General features: G+C 45.7%; 1 protein-coding gene across 1 annotated transcript in view; it reads left to right on the forward strand.

The window, feature by feature from the left end:
* Window positions 1-14,428, forward strand: part of TM9SF4 (transmembrane 9 superfamily member 4) — a 263,480-nt gene that overhangs the window by 145,842 nt on the left and 103,210 nt on the right. Inside the window, exons 9-10 of the mRNA XM_069651011.1 lie at window positions 10,011-10,081; window positions 10,273-10,405. Of these exons, the coding sequence (XP_069507112.1) occupies window positions 10,011-10,081; window positions 10,273-10,405 (204 nt within the window). The remainder of the gene's footprint in view (window positions 1-10,010; window positions 10,082-10,272; window positions 10,406-14,428) is intronic.

Genomic DNA, 14,428 nt, shown 5'->3' on the forward strand with positions numbered 1-14,428 from the left:
AGGCTATCTCCGTACCATCCACCGTAGTAATGACGTCCTTTACAGCCTTTGGACAAAGAGTCAGATTCATCCTCAAAACCATTTCATGATCCACATAATTGCCGATGGCACTGCTGTCGACGTAAGCTTCAATCGCATGTAATCGATCCGGATGTTCAGGGCTAATGAGGACCATAGGTATCACGAAATGCGAGGTCACTGAACTGGTTTTAACGCTCGGCAAGAGGACCTCTATTCTTGTCGGGCGAGGTCGTTTCCCTGCTCAGAGTTTGTGACCCTGGTAACTGCAGCTCCTACTGCCTTCTTGGCTGGTTTCACCGGACAGTCTCGAAGAAAGTGCCCTGAGTTTCCGCAATAGAGGCATAATTGCAGCTGTTTTCTCCTTTCCCGCTCCTTTTGTGTTAGTGGTCCTTTCAGGCCCCCTATTTGCATGGGTTCCCCGGAGTCTACTCCTTTGGTAGGAGTTGGTGGTTTGGAAAATACTCGAGCATCAAACTTGGAACGATCGGCCTTCCTGTTCTGCAGTCTGTGGTCAATTTGAACGACTAAGTCAATGTAGTCCGAACAGTCTTGCGGGGGATTCACTACTTGGGCTAACACATCTTTGAGCTCTCCACGTAGACCTCTATAAAACAGCGTAATCCTTTTGTCCTCAGGCCATCGAGTTTCCACTATCAGTCTGTTGAAAGACGCAATATAAGCCAAAAGGTCTTGATTACCCTGTCGCAATGAAAGGAGCTCATTGTCCAAGGCCTGCCCCTGTGAATGTCTTGCAAACAGTTTTTCCATACTGAGCTGAAAAGCTTGAAAATCATGGAGAACCGGATCATCTTGATTAACTAGAGGGATCGACCAGTCTGCCGCATTGCCACTAAGGTACGAAAGCACCAAAGCTACCTTAGCTTGATCAGTTGGAAAGGCTGCTGGCCGGCATAAGAAGTGCAACCGGCACTGATTAATAAATACTGCAAACCTCTTTGGGTCACCAGAAAATCGTTCGGGCGGAGCCAGAGGTACATTCCCAGGTAGGTTGATCTGCACTGGGTTCGTAGAGGATGTTGAAGGAAGATTTGCCCCTGATGCGGGTAACGGAGTTTGTCCGGCTTGTGACTGTAGCAATTGTCTAGCGAGATCGTCTGTTCGCTCCTTGGAAATAATCAGTTCCCTTCTTAGAGCATTCGTTTCCTGCGGGCTGCATGCACTTCTGCTCTTAGTTCCCCAAGTAACTGGGCTAGCTGGTCGGTATCTGAGGTTTCCATAGCGCCTGGGTGGGAGTTTTGCGGTAGGCTTTGTGTTCTGTAACGCTCACCTGATTCCCGCAGAGGCGCCGGTCTTGACTGGGTGAATGCAGTATCTTCAAAGGTGATGTGTAACACACGGTTGGCTCTTTGGGCTGGACCTCTGTGCACTGTATGTCTGACTCGAAGAGTAAGATGTCTGCAGATAGAAAATATGGGATTAATGAACTGGGGTTATTGGGTGCCTCTCTCCTCTTACCTTTCTCTTCTCCTGTAGAACCCCAAAGGTTAACGCCCTCACCTTAGGTAAGTGAACGCCGAGCTCTCCATCTGCCTCGGGGCAGGGTGCCGTAACCAGTTTCTTCACTGGATAAGGGTGCAGGCCTCTTGACCTCAGAGAACTGCTGTCCGTCGTTAACTGCACGAACGGTAAGTTCTGGGCACTTCAAATGTCTTAAAAGTCTTTTGTAATGATATCTCTTGTTTTGCAGGGTTCCGGCGATGGCGGATGGCGGGCTGATGAGAGTTGAGGATCGAACCCGCGTGAGGAATAGAAGCGCCTGGAAGCACGTAAGTAAGCGCTTGTAGCCTGCTTCACGATGCGCACTAACTGTCCCTTTTATCTTGCAGGTACAAGTTCGGAGCTTTAGAGAAGCTGAAGGGTGCTGGAATACCCACTGGATTCGGCGTGGGAAGGAGTAATGGCACGTGAGTAATAAAGTTGCCCAATGTCTTTAAACGCACCTTCTTTTGTCTTTCAGATGCGGGATGCAGCGCCGAAGGCCTCCGCAGCGTGCGAAGAGCTGGTAAGCTTTTGTCTTTCAGATGCCGGAATGCAGTGCGAGGCGTTGGTGACAGCCGATGGACCAGGTAAGAGATGCGCTGCCACTGAAGACCGTAGTGCTAACCTGTTCTTTCTTTGTCTTTACAGGTGCTGCTGAAGACTGGATTCCAGGATGGTAAGCCTTTGTTCCCTTAGGACCAGGATCAGAAGCAGAAGACACGATGAGCGTTCTGCTGCAGAGAATGCAGAATAACACAAAGCAAGATTCATCCATCGGGTGTGGTTTAAATAGCCTCCTGTAGTGCTTAGGTGTCTCCTTCCACAGCCACGCCTAGGTAAGAAAAGAGTTCCTGCTTTCCAGAAGAGTTCCAGTGTTCTGAACCTAGGGAGTGGCTCCTGCCCCACCCAACAGGAAAAGTAGTCCCAAACAGAAGAGGATCAGGGGTTCAACTGGCAGGTAAGTAAGCAGCATGGTCTGCTGCAGGTAAGTCCACCCAAGCATTATGAGCCCGGCGCTTCCAGCGCTGGGACTGGGCATCTTTATGAGCCTGGTGCCACTGGCGCCAGGACAGGGTCCAAAAGGTCCCAATTGGGACTGGCTGGCACTCAGAACCGGGGTTATGGGTCTGCTTCCAAGGGAGTCGGGCAAGTCCTGATCTTTTGGAAGCAGAGATCATGACACATATTTTGCAAGATATACTTGTAACAGTGTTGGTCTAATTAAGTGTGCCTAAAACAACTAATAATTTGCAGCTTCCACTAGATGTCGGCCTATGCATAGCATATGAATCCAAACAGATACAAGCATCAGAAATACGATTACGGTAAGTAATGTATCCCATATTGGGACCAATAGGGCCTACTACCCCCGAATTACTTACTGTATTCTGCAAGTATACCTAAACTAGTTTTCGGCCCCAAGGCTAGCTTAATGCCATTCAGAATGTGTTATAGGTTTGACTCTCCTTGACGGCTTATTGTAATCTAAATAAGGTTATACTTTGGTTTGTATACCATAAGCCTTGAGTTGGGTTTTTTAAGTGTATTGACATGTTATATTACTCACCATTCCCAGGATTTCTTGGCCTACTGTATTTAAAATCAATACTTTATTTTTTTTTACAATACATGGTGTTTCATTGTTTCTTTGGACCATATGTATGCCACAATGTCTTGGTACCAAGCTACAACCCTATCTCCCTCCTAAAATAAGCCTGGCTGCTCTGGCTTTGCTACCATATACTCAGGTGGTACAGCCTTATACTAAGAGCAGAGTTTTTGTACTGCCTCAAATATGGTTTTTATGAAGTCTGGGTAGGACTTTAGAAAACTGTCCTATACACTGTTTTACTTCACATGTGTGTGCATGGTGCCGCTGCATAGGAGACTACATGGACGTATAAACCAAGTTGGCCCCTGCTTTTCCTCCACACACTGTTTTCCGGCAAAAGTAGCCCAATTAGTTGCGTTTTATTCTCTGCCAAGTAGTACAACACTTTTATATTGGGCTAGAACACAGACTGGAGTTCTGGATGCCATGCAATGATGTGCTTTCTGATTTGCAATTGGAAGGTTGTTTCCCAGTCTGTATGCGGGGGCAGGAGGGGAGGTTTGTGGGGGGTTGCGTCTCTGTTAATTCTGTTAATGCTTCAGCCTCTGCGACTGTGGTGTTATTTTTCCTCTGCCTCCTCAGTTTCATGGCTTCAGCCAGCAATGTTTATTCTGTCTACACTCTGATGGAACATAATCTTTGTCTTCATCCATCTCATCATTGTCTGAACCAGTTGAGTTGGAATTGGCAATCTCCTTCCGCTGTTCAAATACTCCCCTGTTGATCTTTAGTAGGTAAGATCTGCACACCTCCCACTTCTGCCCCTGAAACGGGACAGAACTGAAGGTGCAACCTCCACTGTCTGTCCCGGTGGATGTTCAAGGTCTTGATGCAATACCCCTACATTTTCTTGTACTGGCTAATGTACCACTGGGTGTGTTATGTGAGTGGAGGATACTCTCAATTGACCACATGCAATTCTGGCATCACCAGTGCACACAGTAAGTACAGCTGCAGGAGTTAAGGCCACAAGCATGTTTCCCCTGCCTCTGCTCTTTTGGGTGGTGACCTGTTGCTCCAAATGTCACCTGCCGCCTCCCTGAATCTCTGCTGCTCCCTGTTTGCAAGATTTTCCTTAAACCCTGTGGCCAGGCTCTTTAGGTGCATCTTCCAGTCTTAGGCTCTCCTTGTGATTCCCTCAATCTCACAGGCTATCTAAATGGTAGTCATGACAGGGCAGCCCAGGCCTAACTCTCAGAATGTGGAGTGCGGTGGTTAAATGGTATAACACACAAGTTTCATTTGTATCCAATGAGAGCATGTCCACATGCTATTTTTATTCAAATATCTTACATACGAAAAAGCAGAAATTACTAAACGCAAGTAAAACAAGAGGCCGCAATGTTTATTGGGTAAGTAAAACCCTTTCAAGAAGAGCGTTCAGGAAAGACTTTCTTAGAATGGAAAAAGTTTAGTGTTAAGCAATCTATACAGTTTTCCTATCTAAGCCTGAAATTTCCGAGAGCTCAAGCCGGGACAGATTATGCCTATTTAGGGCAGTCTTTGGCAGCAAAGAGTTAGTTCTGCAGCAAAGTGTCCCAAGCAGCAGTTTCTAGTGTCCTGGTTATTAAGACTCATATAAGACCCTTGATGATAAAGTGGGGGTCCAGATATGACGGAAATGGAGAAGGCTCACCTGCAATATCAGGAGAGCAATAGCTTTGGACTGAAGTGGCAATTCTGCAGCAGCAGTTTGGTGGCTTCCAGAGGCAGTCTCTGTGCATGCCTCCCCCAGCCCCAACTTATGTTCCATTGACAACACACCGGTTCAGGAGAGACCCCATGAGTTTGTGATTCCCAGGTCGAATGTCCAAGCCAGAGGCATTGAAGTGCAGAGCTGTTGCAGTCAGCAGTAATAGTCGATACAGGGTTCCTGTGTCGTCCTTTGCCACAGGATTGGGCTTCTCATACTAAGGGTATCCACAGAAGACCTCCAAGGAAGAACAAACATCAAATAAAAGTTTGCAAAGTCACATCGCAGAGGAGCCAGCCATGAAAGGAACAATGTGAGTTTGACAATGTGGTTGCAGGATCTGATGCAGTTCAGGCTCCCGGAGCTTCCTAGACGAGATGGATCCAGGGTGCTTGCCTGATTCCCTGAGATGACGTCTCTGGTTCAGCATGGGGAGTCCTCGGAGATGCTGCCACCTTCTTCTGGATGCAGTGATGCAGGCACAGTCGGAACCTTCAAAGAAACTAGGCCATCAATTGGAGGGAAAGAGCTCTGCGGTCTGTTTCTTCTGGAGAGGAAGAGCATTGCCATCTGATTGGGTGGAGCGTCAGAGGATGCTAGTGCAGAGCTCTGGTCCTTATTTGATCAGCAACTTTTCTAACAATGCAGGCCAGAGTTCCAGTAGTAGACAAGGTGAATGGGTAAGGGGGAGTGGGAGGTGTTGCTTTTAGCCACTTTGAGAGGCAGCGAGTGAGCACAACACCCATTCACTCAAGATTTCTGAGAGGTGGTCAAAGCATTGCAAACCATCCCTCCAACCACCCCATGTGTTCTCGAACAGGGGTAGGGGGGGGGTCTCTCTCAAAGGAATCAATCCACACTATCTCAGAGAGGCATATGCTAGTCTGAATTGGTATCAGGCTAACTAAAGCCCCTGTCCTGGAATAGAGGCATCCAATGGCCTAAGGTGGCCATTTACAGTCATACACCCCACACAACACCACAAACACAATTAGTCCTGTGACTCCTGAGGTCGAGTCATGCAGACAACCTCCATTTTGGTAAAAGGTAGCAGGTGGGTCAAAAAGGACGCAGTGTAACCATATTACACAGGTGAAAAAGCCACCAACACCCTATCCACATTACTAACTGAGGAGTACCTTCTCAGGGGAATCTTTGGTGTATCCCATTTTTAAAGGGCATAAGGATTCTTATGGCAGAGCACATCAAAACAGCCACAGTGTCAGGTTTTGGATTAAGCCTAGCCTGAAGAAAAAAGAGAGGATAGCCTGAAGAAAAAAGAGAGGATACTCCAAGTTGGGCAAATAAATGCCAAGGAATGTAATTCTGACCGAACACTCCTCACAGCAAAATTGGGCGAGTGTTCCTCTCCCACAGACTGCCTTCAGGGATTCCCAGCTTCTCCTGCTCGTCTTCTATGTCTCACAATGGCACATTGTGTCCACTTGCTTTAAGAGACATACACTGACTGGTGTCACCCACCAAATCTCTGGTGATGGCCCTTGCAGTGTCCACCCACTACAAATCCCTGAAAGCGGCACAGCGCTGCGTAAGCAAAACCTCCCTAAATCTCAACCTCACTGGGTTCCAGCTATTCATCATCTCCCAATCCTCTTTACAATTACTCGAAATTCACTCCTGTTTTAGACCATCTATAAATATCCTAAGCCTGCCTCTGTCGCCTATATCCTGCTTCTCTAAAACATGCTTGAGTCTGGATAGGAACTTTAGCTGCTTGTCCCCCCATAAACATGGGGACAAACTTCAGATTAACTTGTCCAATGAGGTTGAGAATGAGGATGTGAGGATGAAAGCGGATAAGTGATGGGAGGGTGGGCTTAACATTGGAGGCTGTGAGAAGGGTTCTTTGCCCCTACATCGAAGGTTCATTTTTCGATTTGTTTTTTGATGACTGTTTTTTGAAGAAAGAAATTACATTTTTCCCCCAAATCCTCTCACATATTATATGCTCCCTGTTACCCCCTACCACTTATCTCCTTAACCCCTACACCATATTTTTCAATTTGTTACTTTGCTAAAAACTGTCAGCGAAAAACAAATTGAAAAAATGAACTGTCGCTGTAACAACATCGTACCATGAGAAGATTACTTCATCATGGAGGAGTGTCCCATCAGGCAAAGTAGAGACAGCCGACACTCCAAGATGTTTGGCTTCACGGAGGGAATGGAGATGATCGGGGGTTTCATTGGCCAATGGCTGGTAATGGAAAGCCAAGGGATAAAATGAGTGCCTAGAAAGGTGTATAGGGTGAACAGTAGTGTGTCCAGGACTGACACTTTAGGGATACGCAATGGAAGGGGGTGCAAGGTGCTTTTTTTCCAGCAGGTGGATAAGACTTTGCCAACTTCTTCTCATCCAGAATTCTCTCTCTACGTCAAAACATCCTCATCTCCCCTTCCTACTCCACTCCTCCCTCCCCCCCACATCTGCTAGCATGTCCATCTTCTCTCCTATCACCCCATCCTGAGTCTCCCTCCTTCTATCCAAAACTCACCCTACTGCTGCCCCTTCTGATACCCTTCCCACCTCACTTATTCCTAAAATCTACCCCCTCCTCGTTCCCTACCTAACTACTTTCTTCAACATTTGTCTCTCCTCTGCCACCTTTCCTTCAGCTTTCAAACACGCCACCATCATTCCTATCCTGAAGAAACCTTCTGCTAACCCTCTTCTTGCTTCCAACTTCTGACCTATCTCGCTTCCCCCCTTTATCTCTAAGCTCCTCGAGCACCTAGCCTAGTCTCAACTCTCCGCTTTTGTATCCACTCGCTCTCTCCTCCCTACTTCTCAATCGGGCTTCCGCCCTAAACACTCCACTTAGACTTCCCTCACCTATGTACTTAATTCTCTTCTCTCCTCTCTGCTCGCTACGCTAAGCAATCCTCTATTCTCATCCTCCTTGACCTGTCTGCAGCCTTTGATACAGTAGATCACCCCTTACTGCTTACTACTCTGTCCTCCTTTGGCTTCAAAGGCTCTGTCCTCTCCTGGCTCTCCTCTTACCTCTCCAATCGTACCTTTGCAGTCTCCTGGGGCGGCAGCACCTCCTCCACCTTCTCCTTGGACTATGGTGTCCCCCAGGGCTCTGTTCTAGGTCCTTTTTCTTTTCTCTTCACACCTCCCTTCTTGCCCCCATTATCTCTTCTTTCGGCATTTCTCACCATTTCTACGCGGTTGACCCCCAACTCTTTCTCTCCTTCTCTTCTTTCACTCCCGACCTCCACCACACTGCCTACGGCCATCAAAAACTAGATGTCATCACATTTTCTTTCCCTCAACACTGACAAGACTAAAGTCCTTTTCTTTCCTCCTAACACGCTTTCCCCTACCCCCACTCCTTTCATCCACTTCCTCCTTCCAATCTCCCCATCTCCACCCATGCACGCAACCTTGGTCTCCACATTGATTCTTCCCTCTCCTTCTCTAACCACATCTCTCACCTCTCGTGCCTGTCGGCACCATCTCTTCAACATCAGTAAGATCCGCTCCTCCCTCACCTTCCACGCTACCAAACTCTTAATCTCCTCCCTTATCTTCTCCCGCCTCTTCTACTGCTCTTCTCTCCTCTTTGGACTCACTGTCTCTCATCTGGCCCCCCTAAAATCCATCTACCACTCCTCTATCCGTACTCTGTCTCCTCGGTCCCCGTGATTCTATCTCCACCTCACTCTCAGCTTAGCTGGCTCCCCTTCTTCTCACAACTAAAATGTCAATTCCTCTGTCTAGTCTTCAAATCCCTACATGAACTTGCCCCCCTATCTCTCCTCTCATTTTACACTCCCCCGCTCACTCTGCTGACCTCTTCTTACTCGCTGTACCCCCTGCCCATGTGCCTCTCATGCTTCCGTTCAGCTCTTGGCCCCACTACATTGGAACTCCTTACTACTTTCTATCCGCTCCATTGAATCACTGATTTAGCCGCGGTCGGAACATTCGCGTGAGAAAGGTGCGAATTACCAAAAGTTTGCACCTTTCTCATGCAAACACACATACCATGGGGGCTTCAGGGGGTGTCCCCCGCAACCCCCGCTCACTATACTGTGTTGTATCGCTGTGTAGTGAGCGGGGCGTTGCGGGGGACACCCCCGCAGCCCCTGTTTTTTTCCCCATTTATTTATTTACGGGTGTGCTGCGGTGGTGTCCCTCGCAACACCCCGCTCACTATACCACACAGTATAGTGAGCGGGGTGTTGCGGGGGACACCCCTGCAGTCTTTTTTTATTTTATTATACTTACCTGCAATGCTACCACCAAAGGTACAAACTTTTGGTGTTCGAACCTTTGGTGGTAGCATTATTAGAACTTTTGGTCATTACGACCATTTGTTCGCAGTAAATCGACCTAAACCGCTCCATTCCCACCTACTCATCCTTCCGCACCTCCTTGAAAGCCCTGCTTCACTCCCCCCTGACTTTCCTTCCCTACCTTCTCCCCTCTCAAACTCCCCTGTTCCGTTCCCTCCTCCTCTCACCCATTGGTCTCAATTCAGTTATTTGTAACCTCCTACCCACCCCTTCTCCCTTCTCTTTCGCCCTCCACCTCAGTAAATTTTTCTACATACTGTCTCACTGGTTTGCTTCATGTTTGTATATATGCTTCTTTCTTTATTGTACCTTGTTATGCTGTAAAGCGCTTTGGATTAAAGCGCTACATAACCCAATAAACATAAGAAGCGGTCTCAGGTGCGAGAGCCGACCCCAATACAAATGTGCCATCAAAACAGACATAGAATTGCTGATTAGTCTGGAAAGCAGATGAGGTCTCATGCAAAATGGTGTTCTTTGGTAAGTGTGTGGCTGCTAGTAGGGAGGAGAAATAAATAGTACTGGGTGTAAGTGGGATCGGCGGGTTATGCAATGCCCTTTCACAATTATGGTTAAAAGGGCACTGTGGTCAGAGTACAGCAGTTTCTACGAAAAGTAACTTGTACTTTTCACAACCTTCTCTTTGGGGCTTCCTGGCCTGTCTGTTTTGGTCTGATTGAAACCGTGTTGCTATTTAGTGTAATATTTTTGTGTAATGCGCATCGTAATGCTCTTGACACTTGTGCATGGTACTGCCCTGCAAACAGACTAATGTGAATCTGGTTTCCTTTGTGAGCAGCTACTCCGGATGATCACTAAGCTGGATTTCTTTTTTTATTTCTTTCCTTTCTTGCACAGGTATCCTGAGCATGATCATTATCCGGACACTGCGGAAAGATATTGCAAACTACAACAAGGAAGATGACATTGTAAGTGTGCTTGCAACCTCTTTTGTAGAAAAGGCCTAATTGTCTTGAATAGAACATGGTCTGTTGCCCACAGTGGCTTCATTATGTGCTACGCATGTGTATTGGTTGGATTGCCACTGTTTCTGGTGTCCAATGGGGATGTGGAGAAGCTCTTGTTTCTCGTCTCATGGTTTTTTCCTTTTATGCTGTAGGAAGATACCATGGAGGAGTCTGGCTGGAAACTGGTGCACGGTGACGTCTTCCGGCCCCCACAGTATCCTATGATCCTCAGCTCACTCCTTGGGTCAGGGATTCAACTATTCTGCATGATCCTGATAGTCATATGTAAGTAAAATGTGTGAGGGTGTAGGAAAGGGGGCCTGCCTTTTGTACAGCAAGATAATGGTGTGATCATGTCATTGCATTTCATTTGTATTCTTTGACAACTGCTGAGAATTCGTGTTTTTTGTTCTTGTTTTCCCTTAATTTAATCACTTTCCCTACTTTGTTTTGTTAACCAACGTTTGGATCAGACCTTGATTTAAGGTAAGCTGTTAATTGGATATGTATAGGTCAAGTGAAACACTAAGGTCCTATTTGACCCATTTTCTCCAATCTGAGGCGGCAAAAGGATGCATTTAAATTTCTATTCACCAAGATGTTTGTCGTCCTCATCCTCAACAGAACTTTATTTCAACATAATGATAAATGTCATAAAAGTATAAATGGGTCAATCACTGGCACGGAATGCCCCACGTGGTAGGTCAGAAGGAGGCGGACAAAGCAGTGGTATTCTTACCATTGAATGTATTGAAATAAATAAAAGGCCTGGTTTGCCCTGCATAACATAAATCCAACTATGATGCTCATCGTCCGTGATGTAGTCCAAATCCAATAGTCAGTCCTCACTCCAAAAACTACCTTGCACTGACCCTACCACTAATCAAAGAAGGTGTTGCACTAACCAACCAAAAAGGGTTCCAGGAGAATGAGACTCTTCTCCTGGATAGGCTTCCTCAGCCTTAATAGTCTATTTTGAGAGAGTTCCTTGTGACATGATTAATCAGTTCCTGCAATTCCTCGTGGGGATTATCCCATCTTCTCTTAAGTACCCAGTCTTGCTTTATTTACAGTTCCTTGTTTTCCTATGCGAGGGTCTTGGCCTCTACTCCTCTGGGTTTCTTGTATATTTTCCTCTTTTCAAAAGCTGGCTTTATTTCAAACCGTTCCTTAGCATCAATATCTCATTTAGTTCAGTCTCTCGTTCCACTAGGACCAGTATCCCGGGTCCCTTTCACCACTTCTTTCTCTTCAAGCACTTCCACTTATGGGGACAAACGGAGATTATTCTGCTCCTCTTTACTTGCTTTCTGGTAATCCCAACCACTTAGAATGAGAATAAGTCACTTGATAGTAAATAATATCTTAGCAGGTTTCCCAAATACTGGGACGAGTATGACGGGTCTGCCGTGGTATTTATTTACTTGACTGACTTCACAATTACTGGGACACATGCACAGAGTCCTTTTTAGTATTCTTTATTTTCTTTACTGGCTTCAGTATCAATGGGACGAATGTGAAGTGTCCCGTAGCGTTCTCGATTAATTTTACTATTATGAGTCCTGTATATATTTTATTCACGTTACTGCTTAATGCCTGCCCCTCCCCGTTCTCCCGCCATTACCTCTACTTTGCCGGGTCAGTGTCACCAGTTCTCCTGTGGAGTCGGGATCATGCTGTGTGGTCCACCTCTCTTGAGGTCCCGCAACCACCTTGGAATGACTTGCACAAATGCGAGTCGGCTCTGTGCCGGCTCCTGGACAGCTTTTCTCCTTTGTTCTACATATCATCGTGACCAAGGACATCCTGGATTCTCCTGACTTTTCCTGGCTTCTCTCTCCCAGGTGCGAACTTCCCGAGCTTCACCTGCTTGGTGATGACTCTTTAATGCAAGGCCTTCTTTACTTTTTATGTGGTTGAGCTGGGTCCTCTTCAGCGGAGGATCATTGGCCTTCCTCACTCTCCATGAAGTGTTCGTTATTACGGGTGGTTCACACTCTCAAAGTATGGTCTACTTTCCATGGAGAAGTGATGAGCATTACTCCTCTACTTTTCTTCACAGTATAGTTGCGTTCCAACCTGTTGGCATTCGTCATGCGTTTTTCACGCTTCTTTATCTTAGTAGATTTGTGTTTTGTTTGAGAATTGGAAGTTGTTAAAGTAGCAAACAATGGCCTGTTCAGGTTGGGTTTTCTGAGGTACTGTTGGTCTGATGGGCTCATAGGAAAGTGGTCAGGGAGTTCCTTCACAGAACGGGAGTCCTTGTCCCCAAGAGGGGAGTCTCTGTAAGCTACTGCTTGCCGCCACCCATGGGGGGGAATGTTGCGTAGTGGGCTGATATCCCTAGCCTCGCAGGGAAGGACTCCCCTCGTGGGAGAAGTGACGAGAACCTGTGAATCTTCACAACCCCATAATGAAAAATGTAATAAAAGTATAATACATTGATAGTGAACTGCCGACGCTAGCTCACAGTTCCCCTTTACAACTTCCATAGAAAAGAAAGGGAACACAAATGAATAATACTTTAAAACTAAAATGTAAAAAGAAAATCTGCAATGTCCGACAAAATGGCACATTGAACTAGTCAAGTACCTTACTGGCTAACTGATGAAAGCACTTTTCCCACCTGTAGCGCTTGTCATATAAAATAATTCAAAGTTGAACCAACATAGGGCGTCTCTGCTCTTAGAGTAAAGCATTAGTGCAGTTACGAATGCCAGAAGGCACGTAATCTAGGGAGCAAGGTCCGATTTCTTATACCCGAGTAGTCCACTAGATGTTTATCATTTTTTTAAGTGTGCTAGGCACTATTAGCCATACAAGGGCATGCATAACCTACTTTTAGATGCAATGACTTGCTAATTTAGTAGCTTTCTCCGACGTGAGAGCATGTCATTGCTCTTGCCTAAAGAGCGATTCCTTTTATTTCTATCAATGCAGTACATTAAAAATAGTGATGAATCCCAGGAAAGATCTTTGGACCATAAGGTACTGACTCATAACTGTGGGGCTCAGTCTTTAGATACATTTACTTCATTGATTTTAGCCAATATAGATTCGGGAAGTTTATGCATGTTGGACAGCTAATGTTTTAGATATAAGAAAACTCGGATTGGAGAGTTCTGTGAGGATAGTATGCCACATCTTGGATACTTGAATGTCTCATGTAATTTGAGCTTCTCATCGTGCCCTTTTTTCCTTGTGTTCTGGGACTTGTTTTGCTTTGAGCATTAAAAATCCAGGTATTTCAGACCAAAAACACACAGCGGGTTGGTGGGGGAAGGGGCGGGGGTGGGGGTGGCGAAACAGGACTTAATGAGCATCTGCTGAATCCATGTATGCTGCTGGCTCCCATCCCTACCATTTCAGTGAAATCCCATTTGCTTTTGTGGAGCCTTGTCAGAAAAAGCATAGTATTTGCAGATTCTTGCAGTGCTGTAGTTTACCAATTTGGCTATCCCAAGCTTGACTACTAGTTCAATCCCCTTCATCCTGAACGTAAGATAAAAATGAAATGCATATGTGGTCCTGCCATACTCCGTTGCTTGACTTGATGATAAAACGCATTAATGTAGCTGGATTAATGAGTCTCCCTTCAAATAAATTGAAGTAGTGGCCAAAAGAAGTATAGTTAACATAGTCCATATTGTTTTATATTTGATATGCAATGCGAGAGTCCACAGACTCGGGAGGGAAAGTGCGTCCTGACGAAGACCCAAAGTTAACTACAACGGGTTGAAGCGCATGTCTTGCTTCTCTGATACAGTGTCTTTGCTACAGAGTCCGTTTTTTGTTCTAAATGCTTTTGTATTTCACACTGTTGTGTGAGTACCGACCTGCGTTTTTATTAATATTTTCTGAGAACTAAATCTCCATTGTTTAGACACAGGTACCCACTCTTTTCTGTCACACATCTTAGTGATCACTCTTATTCAGCGAAATTTAAATGATTTCATAATGGAGTTTTTCACAAAGTGAATAATAAGAAAAAACTATTGTGTTGAAAGAAAAGTTAGACTATGCTGTTGTTTAATGGTTAGTCATTGGAGCTTATTCTTTGCAGTCTTTATACTACTTAAAGAGGCCTTCCCATATGCCTGACTTCCATCAGTAAAGGTGGCAGAGTGGTCAAAGGGCGTAGTAGGGGGAAGCATGGACATAAATGTACAGGTAACATTTTATAACGCACAAGGGAATGTTCACACATTATAGCTATACAAATATATTCTTTTAGCAGTCAATGTTTAGGGATTCAATTTTGAGTCCAAAATCCAATCTTATTAATCGGGTTTTTAGAACTGGAGACAA

Source organism: Ambystoma mexicanum, chromosome 3p (genome assembly GCF_040938575.1).
Source record: "Ambystoma mexicanum isolate Mex_15411 chromosome 3p, UKY_AmexF1_1, whole genome shotgun sequence".
NCBI lineage: Eukaryota > Metazoa > Chordata > Amphibia > Caudata > Ambystomatidae > Ambystoma > Ambystoma mexicanum.